Raw genomic sequence first — 14,224 nt, forward strand, 5'->3', positions numbered from 1 at the left:
AATATATATATATATATATATATATATATATATTTATATTTAACAATACAATTTTGTGGTTTAAATGAAATTTTTTTCTTATTTTATTTTAATTATTTTTTAAAAACAAATCTTTTTATTGAAATAATAATTGAATCCAATTTCTAAATTGCTATCAAACTTTTTATATTATTTTTAAATATAATATATAATAGAAAAATTTGTAATTTTTTAATTTTATTAAAAAATACGTAATATTTCCTTAAATTAAAATCAATAATATAAATATCGCTTAATTTCCTTAATTTTCGTTATTCCATTACTTTATACGAAGAATATGGTCCATATTCGTTAAACAATTATTCCACGGTAAGGAGGCAATCATAAACATTCCCGTAAATGGACATGGTATACAAAATATTCCATTTTACAAAGACACGATTCAAAAAGATAAAGAGCATTTATGGACGTCATAAATACATTTTTTCGTCAAGTTTCGTGACATTTCGAGGAGATCTTTCTATTTCAGTCCTTCAAAAGAGTTAACAACCGTGGACATATAACGTGCGTCGTGCGGCAGAAAGTACACGGAGATATTTTCTCACGACGACGATTCACGCGACTCGCTGCGTAAACAAACGGGCGACGACGTCGCGAAACGACAGTGTAGAATAGTAGCACTCGGTGGAAGAGAATTGGAGCCCCCGGCGAGCCGAAGAGAGTAGGAGACTGCGCGCGCGGTAGAAAAAGAAAGGAAAGCAACTACGGGCAGCGATGCCAAGGGGATTTGTCGAGCTCGCGCACTGGAGGGGCACCGAAAATTGGGTACTGGTGGGGGTGATGGGGACCAGCCGCATAATAACAGGGTGCCTCGCGCCAAGGCTCCGCTAACGAACCAGCCCACGGAACCCAAAGGATCCGGGCTAGGACACGACACTGTATTATTTTACCATTTCGGGGGTCGGGGGCATCATCAGAAATCATCGCCGAATCCATATAATCAGTAGACGGTTACGTGCAGCCATGATTTTAAGTGCTGCACAGTGTGGTAGAGTGGGAGAGAAGGACAGGACGAAAGGACAGGGAGGGAGGGAGCTTAATAAGGCAAGATCGTAGGTGACTCTACAACGTCCTCGTTCTTGTTGTCTTTTTCAACGACTCGCGGACTCCACTCTCGACGCGGATATCCTCCATACAAATTCGTAGAATTTATTGCAACTGCTAATGATACAGATCCGATAAAAAGCAAAAGCATATGCACCCTCCCTCTCCGTTTTGAAGAAATATGTCAAATAATATGCGCTAGAGTTCTAGTAAATTTTATGGAATCCATGGAATAGCAGATCCATGCTATATAGAGACAGGTGCTTATGTAAAGTTTACTTTACTATTCTAATAAAGCGATTATCGTATAATCATACTGTAACAGAGAAAAAAATGTTTGGTTGAATTAACTAGAATTCTAGTGGAAAATAAACGATCCAGATTTTTGCTTAAATCTACTAGATTTCTAGTTAAATCTATTGAATATTGGTTATTTCAACTAGAATTTTAATAGATTTTACCAGAAATCTTGTAGATTTAACTAGAATTCTGGATTGTTCATTTTCCAAATTTCCACCAAAAATTTTAATTAATTCAATCAAACATTTTTTTCTGTGAAGGTACTTGTTATATTTCATGAAGTAAATGTTGAGAGTTGTTTATACTTACAGTTAATATAATTTATTTTATTGTAAGGTAAAATCTTGAATGAATTTACTATAATTGTAAGGTACTTTTTATTTTACACCTCCTGTATTTTTATTCTCAGACAAGTAAAGTTTGTATTCAGCAAAGAAGCCAGAATATTTTTTGCTAGTCTTGTATAAAGGTAAAAATTATTCAATTACATTTTTTTCTGTTCATTCTTGTTCGATAACGACGCCATTTTGATACGGAAGGTGGTCCTTCAAGCATTGCGGTTGCGAATGCAATGGCAGAATTCCGAGACATGATGAAGGGAAGACAAAACTGCGGAGTGGAAGGGAAGAAATCCCAGAAGTCTGTGTGTAATCTCTGAGAATTGACGGGGTTGAGAGATCCCGAGCACTTCTCGACATTTTTTCGTCCGTTTCCATTCCGAGAGCGTGTCTCTCGATAATTGAAGACAAATTGCTTTGAAAGCCTGTAACTGCAAGAGTGTACACTCGGCAGTGCCAACGTGACACTTTTTACATCTATTGGATGGATTTAGCAAGAAAACATGGGCGCGTCTTGAAAAAATACATTAGCGTAAAAATGCGCGACTTTGTAAGACTCTTACTCACTGAATAATGGACAATAATTGCTAATCGTGTACGATGCCTAAGTGAGTTCGAACGTGTGTTCGCGAGTTAACATTTCTCTATTACTTGTTCTTTACATAACATTATTGTCTGGCTTTCCAACACGCTTAAAGTTTCTCATTGTCGATTCCTAAAAAACTCGTAACTAGTTGTAGCGGGCACAATTTAACGGCGCATCGCTATCAAGTTTGTTAGCGATTGATTGATACTTACTGCAATTTGTGAAAGCTTCGTAATGATTCTCATCGATATAACGGAGTGAAAAGCGAATTTAATGTACAAGTCCTCCGATGTTGTACGCGCGAAAGCCCGTAGAGGTCGGAAGCAAATTTAATGAAGTGCAATGCGCGGAGCACACCGTGAAAGTTGATCGATAAAGATCTAAATGAAAGTCGCGGAGGGAATATAAAATGACTCTCCAGAGAGCAACTACTTTGCGTAGGACCGACCGGTTTACCGGAGAAAAGAGAGGAAGGACGTTTCGCATGTTACTACACTGATTGGGAACTTGCCATCTATAAGTCAGAGCTCTCGAATGAAAATAAATAATTTAGTTCAGCTAGGCATACCTACATCATATACGGAAAAAAAAGTAATTGGGTGGTACAGCACCTATAACTTACTGCGCGAATTCAACATCTATAATTAGGAAGATTTGATGTTTAACAAATTACTAATGTTATTCAGCTGTCAACTTTGCTACTTTAATATAGAAAAATTGTACTGTATATTTCGATTGTAGATTTGCTAAAGTTTTCAGCTGTATTTTTTTTCCGTGATGTATTCACATAAAACAGATTCAAAAGAGGAAAAAAATAAATTAAGTTGTTCAACAAAGTTATAGCTTGTTGAGTTCATCTATAATTAAAAAGATTTGAAATAGTTTAACAAAGAAATCGTGTCTATAAACAATTATCAGTATGCTAATTCAGTTAATTCTTTGTTACGATAAAAATTGCTAATGTAATAAGTTTCCTTCATTAAAGCAAGAGTACGCCATCTTAGCTTGCGTGTTTTGTTCAAAATTTTGATCTATATATTGGATTGATTTTCATAGAAAGTTTTTGCTGCATTAACAAATTTGTTGCTATTACAACAAATGATATGATTACTTATAATCGTTAATTTTATTCAGTTGTACTATTTTAATATAGAAAACTAGCTGTCTGTATATTACGATTATAGATTCACTAAATCAGTGAAATTTTTAGTTGTTTTAACAAATCTTGTTTCCTACGTTCCCCTCTTCCTTTCATGTATTACATATAGAACAATGTATTACTATAGAACATTTGCAGCCATCGTGAAATTATTGCAAATAATGATCGTTGATTTTGTCGTTAATAAAATTGATGATTCTTAACGCATTGTTACTTTCAAATCTATTAGGTCTCAATTAGAACATCTCTGGCTTATCCTCCTATTTGGGATTAACAGTGAGAACGATTTTAATTTCCCTCGCGTTTGTCTTTGTGAAGTGGAAACGAAATAATTTAGATCCGAAGGAGTGCGGAATTCTTGAGCTCTCGTGAAAGTGTAGAAAAAATAGACCTCGATCTAACACGTAAGTGTCGGGATGTCAGGCACCACGACACGCATTATTTCGATAATTAGGAAACTTTTTCTCGGACGAAGATATCGATGTCGTCTTCTTACGAACTGGTCCGAGAATTTGGATCTTGTTCGCGGGTTCGGTCTATAGATAACGTCTGGACGATCCGACCAAAACTTCCTTCATGTTCTGCTCCAATCTATTTTCGACATATCACAGAGCCACCTCTTGTTTCCTTGAATTATCTGACGACAGGATGTTCTTTATCGAAACATTTCGTTCAAGAAACTTCTCTAATAACACACTTTCTCCGGGATACATACTGAGGATGTCCTTGGGATGTTCAAAGAACATACGGACGTTTTTTGGACGTCCTTATGACGTCCTGGAGGAGGTCTGTGCTGTTAGGGTTTCTATGGCAATGACTTATAATTGATTAAGATATAAATCAGAAAATGTTTTTGGCATGGTGCTTTTTCCAATAAGATAACTAAATTTATGATCGACCATTTTTAATGAGAAGAAAAATAAAACGGTACAATTATTTCAAAGTTACTCACTGCAGCTATCTTGGATTGTGATGTTAGAAACGAAAAAAATACATAAAGAAAATTCTTGCAAATTATATAAATAAATTACAAATAATGTATTTTTTAATAAAACATTTGCAATTGATAGAATAGATTATAATAAAATATATTGAAAAATATTCTCTTATATTCCGGCAATCAATAAATATATTTGAAATTGAATTGTGTCTAATCAGAAAATCACGAAACAAATATATTATAACAGCTAAGTATACATATGACAGTTGAAGATAGGTATAATTTTATTAAAAATAAAAAATGTGTTCTTATATTTCTTAAATGTGCACTGTCAAATGCAAAAATTATTTTATTGAAAAATGTTTCTTTAAAAATATATTTTGCAAGAACTTTCATTATGTGATCCATGAGTGATCAGCAGTTTTAGAGTCATGGCACACAGAAGAACTTGAGCAGTAAGATGTAAGCAGTAAGGAAATCAACATGTTGGATTCGCTGCTTACATTATAGCCTTACGGTCTCTACTGTGATTGGCCAATTTGCTTACAATTTACGTTTTACTGCTTAATCTTTTGTGTATCACAGCCCTTAACGCGACTTTAGCGGAATGGATCTATATCTTCGCTGCGTTTGCGTTTTAATTCTCGTCGTACATTCATCTAAGTCCTGAAATGCTAGCGACGGCATGTTCAATCAGTGACAAAGGAGGCTTGAAGACCTTGACTACAGGATTCTGAATACGTGATATCAACTACTTTACTCCGCATACGCAGGAGTTATGGCCTTGATCCGTACCGTGGGCAAGTTGGTTGCGCTGCACCTTCGCGTCGTCGTTGCCGTTGCCGTCATCGTTGTTGTCATCGTGCACACGGTAAATCGTGTGCGTCGCGTGGTACCCACAGGCACGAACACAATGCGCGGTAATTGAGTTACAGAGGCATAGCGTCCTCATGGACAACTCTTCAGCCCCGAGCCCGAGAGCGGTTCCACACGTGGACGACTCGACAGAATTGCAGGCCCAATCCAGCTGCATCCGAATGCATCCTTCAGAATGCGATACTAATAGACTGATTTTCTCTTGGATTTTCTTTCGGAAGATCCTTTAAAGCTGCGTCAACAATATCCTAGAGATCTTTGAAATTATTACGATGAACGTATCCTAACGTCTCAATAAACACCTATCTAGTTACACGTATCTGTTAGTTAATTGTAATATCCCATTCAGTAATAATATGCAATTGTAATATAGCACATGTATTGTTATAATTTTTATATATAACGGATTAAATAGATTTTCTGCAAAAGATCTTGCGTGGGCTTAAATGCTTTTTATTATTTACTAGTTTTAATTTGTAAAGTCTTTGTCTCTCTATTTTTATATATTATAATTATATTGTTGAGTGATATAATATAACATGTTGTTATATTATATATTGTTGAGTGGTATAATATAACATGAGTATTATATTTAATTATATTATAGTTATATTGTTGAGTAAGAACACTAACAGGCACGTTACATCATATTGTTTAATAGAATCTGTCCTTATGATAACTGGATTATTAAACAAACCAAGTAAATATACGGAATATGCTGTTCCTTTCCAATGAGGACCCAAACAGAAAAAGCAACTTTGCAACTATTGTAAAATTCTTCAATACTCATCACTGGCCTTTAATACTTCCTGCACTTTGTGAGGAATTAACTTTAGTTTCTCATTGGATCTAGATGTGTACGATCATATTGAAGACTCTTACAACAGTTGAAAAGTTGCTTGTTTTACTAATCAAATGTAGTCATCGATATTCTAGAAAACATTAAAACGCTGCATTTTGCGCGCATATATTCGCAACAGAATTAACAGATAGTAAAACATCTGTCTTCACATTGGATCCACGTGCAACTTTTTCACGTTTGTTGCACACTTTCGCTTCTCTTCATTTTTTTTTTTTTAAAGTCTCATACGCGCGCGTGCATAAACGCATAATCGCACGTCGCGAGGCCATAACGTTTTTCACACCGCGACAGAGTGCTGATCGATTATTTCTGATCCAAGTAATAATAATATGTGAATGTAATTGCTCCGTCGTTTAGATTAGCTATTAATTGCTTCCCCCTCGGTGTATTTCATATGATGGGTGTCATTTATGGCTGCGCTACGTTGCCGCGCGAGAGAAACAACTTGATATTGCCTCTGGCGCAATTGGTTGTCTTGCACTGCGGGCCTTCACGAGTTTACCATGTATGTATGTGTTTATAACTCAGAAGGATCTTATAAACTACGTACAAATCCGATTTTGCGATTGAGATTTTTCTATTTTGAGAAGGGAGACAGCGATCATTCGAACAATATTAAGCTGCCAAGTTCAACATTAGAATACGTATTATATTTTTTACAATTTATAAATTTAATAAATCAAGATACAAAGAATAAAATAGCTAATATCTTATCAGAAAATCCTTTTTTTTAAAATACCCAAGAAATATTAACTAAAAGTAATATTAACTTAAAGTAACTTAACATGAATATTATAATTTTACACTTGGCAATATATGTATTATATATACATCGTTGAATGTGAAATTATAATATATACGTTACTTTTAATTTATTTACCAGATAATTATATATATTTTAATCCCATGTATATATAAAATGTATTATTTTTAACTGATATATCAGTTAAAAGTATAGTATATCAGTTAAATATTTAACTTTTAATTATATTATATAAACTTTTTTAATTTAATTATATATTATATAAACTTTTAATTGATATATCAGTTATAAAAATAACACGTAATATGTACGAACTTTTTATTAACTTTTTATTAATTAATTTAATCATATAACAACACATGAGAACAACCCCATACAATCTTATTCTTCTTTGAAGTTATGCATCATTATTTCTACTGCATAAAACATATTTTAACATAAATAAATATATACCTTCCTTATTATTAATATTGAAGAAAGAAGCCTCGATTTTAATCCTAGTAATTCCATCTATAGTTACAGAGCGATAAGTAAAAATCATAAAAACGTTGAGATGGCGTCATCTACCAGTGATCTCTCATATTAACCGAAGCATGTTGGATTTGAAGCGCAATTGCAAAACGGAAGGCAATTGACGTTTCAATAATGCTATTTTTCAACTATAAAAGAAAATAATTTTTATTTTTCAAGATATTCTTAGAATATATTAAACATTAAACATTAAATAGGGAATATTTCATAGCTCATTAGATTATAACTAATTTTATTGGATAAGCAATTAAATCGAGTCTCTGCTCCCCAAAGAGGCTTAGACTTGATCTACAGATCAATATAACATCTTGGCACTTTGACCTTCATTGGAGAGGTCGGAAAGCCATCCAGGAGAAAAAGAAGAAGATTAGAGTTAAACCTAAGATTTCACGGAAATGTTGGGCTAATATTATCAATTTGTTGTATCCTCGTATTGCTCTATTGTGCTTTGTGGAGCGGTTTCCATCGGCAATACCTCAGAGCCGACATCGTCCTGCAGCAAATCAGCCTCTTTTTTCACCTGAGTGCTCTCGGCAGCGCCAACAAAGGATTCCTCCTTTAAATTTTCTTCCTCATACTCTGTCTCACTACATTCGCGTTTTAACCGCATCTCTCGCTTATGCCTTTCGCTTGTCTCGAAAAAGTTCAACAAATCCTCGGTCACGTTGAATTCCAGATCCTCATTTGTATCCGATTCCGTGTCGTTATCTTCCTGAACATCGTCATTGTCATTATCTGCACGATAATTATAATTCTCCCAAAAGCCACGATAGCCACGACGCTGAGCCAGAAATCTCACTTTGTCGCGCAGCAGTTTATTTTCATGCTCCAGGGCGATGCAACGTGATCTCCACCAGGTTATGCTATGTCTGAAAACCAACGAGATTCCTTTAATGATCTTCTCTTTGATTTTACCATTGATTTAACTTGTGAACCTACCGTTTCTGCCATTCCTGAGCGACGGCATAATTCTTCCAGAAAGCGTCGGCTTGCATCGTGCCCGTCGCTAGCGTCTCTCGTGCATCCGTGACATACTCGGGGAAGGCCGTCCAATGACTCGCATTAAACATAACCTCTCGCTCGCGCAGCCGTTTCTTCAAGCGCTTCAAGCGTCGCTTCCTCTTCCACTTCTTTCGTCGTTTCGCAATGGCACATTCCGTCAATTCCATGCTCAATCGAATTTTCTTTGTTACGAAAGGTCAACTGAGTACAACTAACAGCTATACGTCATTGTTTACGTTTCCGTGCACGAACGCCATGAAGCGACGGAACCTGAACATGAATGGAATTTGACAATGTCTCCTTTGCTCTTGGAACTTCTATATAAATAAATAAATCCCGTAAAATTAAAAATGTATTTGTTGAAAAATGTACGTATTGAAAGAATTGATGTCTTTGATTTCTATCATGACTTTATTTCTCTGTGTATTTTTTCCTATTAATTAATAATAAATTATAATGCTTATTAGTAACATATTAAATTATTAATTTAATAATATATTAATCCCCAGCTTTTTTTAAATAATTAATAAATTGCATTTTAAGGCTGAATAATATAATGAAACGTTTCTCTATGCATTTTCTCCTATCAATTAATAATAAATTGCAATGCTTATTAATAATATATTAAACTAATTATTAATTTAATACTATGTTACATTTCCAATTTCTATACATAATTAATTAATTGCATTTCAAGGCTAAATACCAATAAACAAAATTCAATAAAAGTAGAAGAGTCACAAAGTAAGCATAAAAAATCCTGCAGAATGAAGAATGTTACGTACACATATTAATAAGTTAATATTTATTTATTAAAGCGTATCTTTTATTAATCTTTCGATCTTTTAAATTATTTTAGACAAAGTGAACAATATTCTACCAATGTGATCTAATTTTAATTTTAATTCGACATAACTCTTCATCTTTTTCTAGTTCCATAGATTTTTTATAAAAGTCTGTGCTTAGTTCTAAGAATTCAAAAAAGATTAAGAATAAGTTGAATCAAAATTAAAGTTAAGTTACATTTATAAAAATGGGCATAATAGAAGGGAGAAAACTACATATCGAGGATATATATGAAAGATTAAATAGGTGATTTTTATTAGAAATGTACAGTAAGCTTTATACAAATCTAGAAAAGAGACTGTAACTTAGGTGAAAGTTACGCGTATATAACACTTATCGAAATCTAAAGATGTTATCTTTAATCCGTTTTCCGCGCATTCGCGCATAACAATCATCGTGAATTCTTCTACGCACTAAAATATGTGCATGTTTTTACACAAGCATCAATTATAATCTCATTCTTTCGTCTTTGTACACACAGTAAGTGTTATAAATATCTCAAAATTCAACACTACCATTACAGTTACTTCTCAAAAACGTATTCATTACATTCATATTCTATTGTTTAGAATTTGAATCTCGATCACGATCAATCACGACGTTCAAAACAAAGAAAAGAATTATATCTATCATCCAATTAAAAAAAAATCTGAAACATATGTTTAGGAACATGTTTCTTATCAAACATATATTTATGTTTCAAAGCATCGATCTAATTTCGTTGAAAGCTGCATGAAAATTATTGTCAATAACATGTTTAAAATCAGTTACATTTTCAAACAAATCATAAGATAAGTGTAAATCCTCGATTACGAAAACTGAAACAATTATTTTATTCTCTGTTCGTGTAGACTTTCAATCAGCTTTCTGTTAGTGAATGATTGTAAAGGTCCAGTCCTGACCTCACATATACGACAGATTCAATCCGCGTTCAAACGACACTTCATCGTCTCCTAATTTAACATTGGCGCTACCTGTGCTATTTCGTCTCGAATTATTATGAGGACCATTGGCTCGGGTATTATTACTAGATGCTTCGTCATCGCTTCCATTCATCGGCAACGACTTATGCAATGGCTCCAATCCGATAATTACACGTATGTCATCAGGAATCTGATGTTCCACGGATATCAGCTGATAATAAATACCTTCTGCCTTAGAAATTGTCCAAGGCAACTCGATATGAAGTGACAAATCATTTATGTGCTGTAAACAATAATAACATGATAGATATGGATAAATTTATGTTGCTGTTATACCAGGAAAACGTTTTACCTTCAAAATTTCCGTAAATCCGTAATTGTTTTCTATTAAAATATTTTTCTCTGTGTCCAAAATAGCCGCGCATATTAACAAATGAAAGTTTTTACAGGGTAGATCGGTCCATAATATCTCCCATAATTTTAATATATCGATCGCGCTAAATTCTCGCTTGAATAATACTAACAACCATCGAAAGCAAAAGAACATGTTACCAGAATCATGTCTATTTAGATAATATGCTAATTGCGGTTCCGTAGTGCACAGTAACGTGTATAATTGGCATAATTGACCTTTCATGCCTTTCTGATCCATCTCGAAATTAGTACTCTATTTTAAAAGAAAAAAAGGTTACTTATAGGTATTAATATAATTATTATTACGCAGAGAGAGAACATCATACTTACTACTTTATCCATGAATCCAACGAAACACCAAAACGCATCTACTTCATTATCCATTAAAAATAAAATTGGACTAAGAAGATCGCTCATACCCTGAACATATCCTAAATCGAAATTGTACATTATGTAGGTCATGAGTATATCGTATAATTGTTCCAAGTGTGGATTATTATCCCCTGCATAATAAGGATGTGTTCTGTCTGTTCTGTTAACATCCTTCTCTGGAATGACATTAAAAAACTTGATTTTCATTCAACATAAAAGCACAGTTAAGAATAAGTTATTCTTACAAAAATTAATATAAAAAGAATAGTTATATATTTTTATAAAAATAACAATTTTGTTTTAATTACCTATCAAACTTTTTCGTTCTCTATAATCAGAAAAACGGCTTTCTTGCGCAGTCGTAAATGTACGCCATTGCAATTTCATCGTAAAATATTCGTCAGTCTTTTTCCTCTTAAGTTCTAATCTTTCATTATGCGTCGATTTCCATGGGTAATAATTTAATAAAAATTTCCATACTTCAAAACGTAATGATGGACAAATACCCTAATAAATTATTACAAATATATTCAAAAACTACATTATACATTATATAAAGAATACTAATATTATTGCTAGAAAAATATTTAGATACATACCCCCCGAAAGATAATTTCTTTGATGGCCTCAGGATCAGTGATTCTTCCTTCTCGATCTTTACATTTTTCCCATTGTTCTTGTGTTAACGGCGCACCTAATGGAATTGTAATTTTTATTTAAGCATAAAATTATTAAGCATAAAATAAATATACAATTAAATACATTTTTTGTATATACATATATATGTGTAACTATCTTATATAGTTTATATTTTCTATAGAATAATTTTTTAATTTATATATTAATGTATTACCGCGCGGACACGGTGGTCGTGGAGGTAGGTCCACTCCGACTCCAATTACTTCATATTCTTCTCCAGATCCTATAGATACAGATACACGTGGATGAGGATCGATCGTAAGAGACTGGTTTAATAAATCGGCTACCGCTTCCTCAACAGGTCGCTTCACTGGCTCTTTATATACTGTAACATTAATAAACAATATGATATCATTGTGTTTATATTCACAAACACACTGAATTATAAATGTATTGATTGAAGATCATTAATATATCCGCTTACACCAGATATCTGCAAGTTTGCTGAATGCCTCCATTGTTGTTTCATAAGGACGATTGTGTAAGTTTTTTACAAACTTCCACACGTAATCAGAAGTGTTTTCTTGAAACAGATCCAATTCAGCAAAAGATTTCTTCAAGACAGTTTCAACTTCATCCATCACCAGATATAAATTCTTATCCGAGCGTGATTTTACAAATTTGATAAATCCTTTTAACGAATTAATGAAACTTTCAGCGTTAGCCAGCTGAAAGAAGGCAACGTAGGTGGTACCATCCCTCTGCATAAATATGAGTTGTTGTCCGCCATGATTCACGCGAAATGACTTTAGATCAGAAAACAATATTTTAACGGTTCTCGTACGTCCAAGAGAGTCTGGACCCTCCGAGTTCGTGCGAGTCCTCCTCGTATGAGTATCCACTAGGGACCATTCTGGATCTTGATCTTGGCATTCCGATACCACGGAATCTTCTACTGGTTTCCATTCTATGCACTTGCCAAAACTCTGTAAAAATAAAACAAGCACCTTATGACAAATCTCTCCATATATGCATAATATTAATCCAATAACAGAATCTTACATATTCCACAATATTAAGCGTTCCTGAACTGTGAACCTCATCTTCTCTGGCATTCGCTCCATGAAGCACAACGCCCGTATGGATGCAAAGATCCTATCAACAGAAATAATAACGGATCAACAATTCGCGGGAGATAACATACTTTTCAACAAAAGACACAGATAACACCGTAAATCATTCGTTGCTTTCTATTTACAAAACTCTGATAATTTTCATTTGTGCCATCATAATTCAGTTGAATGCATGATCCTTTTTATTCTGAGAAGTAAGATTCAATTGAGCTTTTATCTTTATAATACTATAATCTGTACAATTTGGAGACCATATACTTTATTAACTTTTGTTAATTCATGTTAAAAGATTTAATAAATCTATGCTATCATGCGATAACTTTGTTACCAAAGCAAATAGTAATGTCATTATTTGAGTATAAAATATATAATTTTAAGATGATCCTATATGATCAATAATACTGTCAGTATTAACAAATACTGATAAACAAATACTGATATAACTGATTATGTGTCATTAATATTGACGAATTGATGTAGAATACCAACAATAATCTGGATTTTGATTCTCAAATTTAATATCACTTTATTAAGATGTCACAGTACAATAGAATATGGATAAGTAAAATAAAATATATTATCAATAATATTGATCCTGTAAAGTTGTAAAAATACTAAAAATATGCGTACTATCAGTATTACAGATCAGTATTATTGATTGTATAGTCACTTTTACTCAGTCTCACTTGTATAAAATGAAAAACAACTATTCCTTATTGTTTGCTAATGTTAAACAAAGAATGGAATGATCACTGTGTTATACTATATCTCGCGCTGGAAAGCACCAAGTAACTATATCTCTAAATATAAAATCGCAGGCCTGCGAATGTAAGTGCCAATGCGTCGCAATTAAAAACACTATATATAATCAACAACAAATTACGTACTATTTATAAACAGCTAAAGAATGTCAAATTAGTAATTGTATTCATAATTTTGACATGAAACCACCCGCGCGATTTCTCCTGCGAGACCGAGGATTGCGGGACGTGCGCGTTGATCTCCGCGAGACACCTAACCTCCAAGTCCAAATCAAAAAAACATTGAAGAGCCCCGATCGAACACCGGGTATTCTCGATCACGGTCGATTGGTCGAGGACACCGTTGCCGCGTAATGGAACGTTAAATTTCCCGTGCTTATGAATCACGCGATGCGTATACATGTGGGTGGGTGCACGTCGACGAACGTCATCCTCTGGCGATTGCACGAGGAGCACGAACATTCCTCGATGCCCGGCGATGCATCATTCCCTGTCGGCCTCGCGACCTTCGCTTCCGGAAGAAAGAAACGGAGCATCCGCTCACCTTTCCCTGCTCCATGGGCTCGAACATCTCGAGCCTCGTGCGATCAGTCGTCGTCCTCGTCGAATTCAACTCCCTGCACTCGCTCTCATCACAACTGTCCCACATCGCGGCACTGTACTCTCCGACCTGCTCCCACTCTCTCTCTCTCTCTC

General features: G+C 34.2%; 3 protein-coding genes across 3 annotated transcripts; all 3 read right to left on the reverse strand.

The window, feature by feature from the left end:
* Nucleotides 1-1,883: 1,883 nt before the first annotated feature.
* Nucleotides 1,884-5,358, reverse strand: LOC105626176. The gene is made up of 2 exons (XM_012207486.1): nt 5,170-5,358; nt 1,884-2,153 (listed from the first exon to the last, which is right to left on the reverse strand). Exons 1-2 carry the CDS (start codon nt 5,356-5,358, stop codon nt 1,884-1,886), a joined length of 459 nt encoding a protein of 152 aa, XP_012062876.1.
* A 2,206-nt stretch (nt 5,359-7,564) lies between these two features.
* LOC105626031 lies at nt 7,565-8,607 on the reverse strand. The gene is made up of 2 exons (XM_012207343.1): nt 8,378-8,607; nt 7,565-8,307 (listed from the first exon to the last, which is right to left on the reverse strand). Exons 1-2 carry the CDS (start codon nt 8,605-8,607, stop codon nt 7,851-7,853), a joined length of 687 nt encoding a protein of 228 aa, XP_012062733.1. The 3' UTR covers nt 7,565-7,850.
* Nucleotides 8,608-10,189: 1,582 nt separating this feature from the next.
* Nucleotides 10,190-14,177, reverse strand: LOC105626032 (TBC1 domain family member 15). The gene is made up of 9 exons (XM_012207344.1): nt 14,073-14,177; nt 12,697-12,789; nt 12,119-12,620; nt 11,849-12,019; nt 11,595-11,689; nt 11,304-11,502; nt 10,954-11,171; nt 10,562-10,876; nt 10,190-10,492 (listed from the first exon to the last, which is right to left on the reverse strand). The coding sequence occupies exons 1-9, from the start codon at nt 14,175-14,177 to the stop codon at nt 10,190-10,192; spliced, it is 2,001 nt and encodes a 666-aa protein (XP_012062734.1).
* Nucleotides 14,178-14,224: the final 47 nt, after the last annotated feature.

Source organism: Atta cephalotes (genome assembly GCF_000143395.1).
Source record: "Atta cephalotes unplaced genomic scaffold scaffold00004, whole genome shotgun sequence".
Lineage (NCBI taxonomy): Eukaryota > Metazoa > Arthropoda > Insecta > Hymenoptera > Formicidae > Atta > Atta cephalotes.

Excerpts from the sequence above, each read along its gene's own strand:
- LOC105626176 (XM_012207486.1), bottom strand. The coding sequence starts at position 5,358 with ATGAGGACGCTATGCCTCTGTAACTCAATTACCGCGCATTGTGTTCGT. Across the intron at positions 2,154-5,169 it reads GCCATAACTCCTGCGTATGC|GTTACAGGCTTTCAAAGCAA; the intron begins GGAGTAAAGTAG and ends TACACTCTTGCA.
- LOC105626031 (XM_012207343.1), bottom strand. The coding sequence starts at position 8,607 with ATGGAATTGACGGAATGTGCCATTGCGAAACGACGAAAGAAGTGGAAG. Across the intron at positions 8,308-8,377 it reads GCTCAGGAATGGCAGAAACG|ACATAGCATAACCTGGTGGA; the intron begins GTAGGTTCACAA and ends GTTGGTTTTCAG.
- LOC105626032 (XM_012207344.1), bottom strand. The coding sequence starts at position 14,177 with ATGTGGGACAGTTGTGATGAGAGCGAGTGCAGGGAGTTGAATTCGACG. Across the intron at positions 12,020-12,118 it reads CAAACTTGCAGATATCTGGT|TATATAAAGAGCCAGTGAAG; the intron begins GTAAGCGGATAT and ends TTAATGTTACAG. Across the intron at positions 11,503-11,594 it reads AAGAAATTATCTTTCGGGGG|GGTATTTGTCCATCATTACG; the intron begins GTATGTATCTAA and ends ATAATTTATTAG.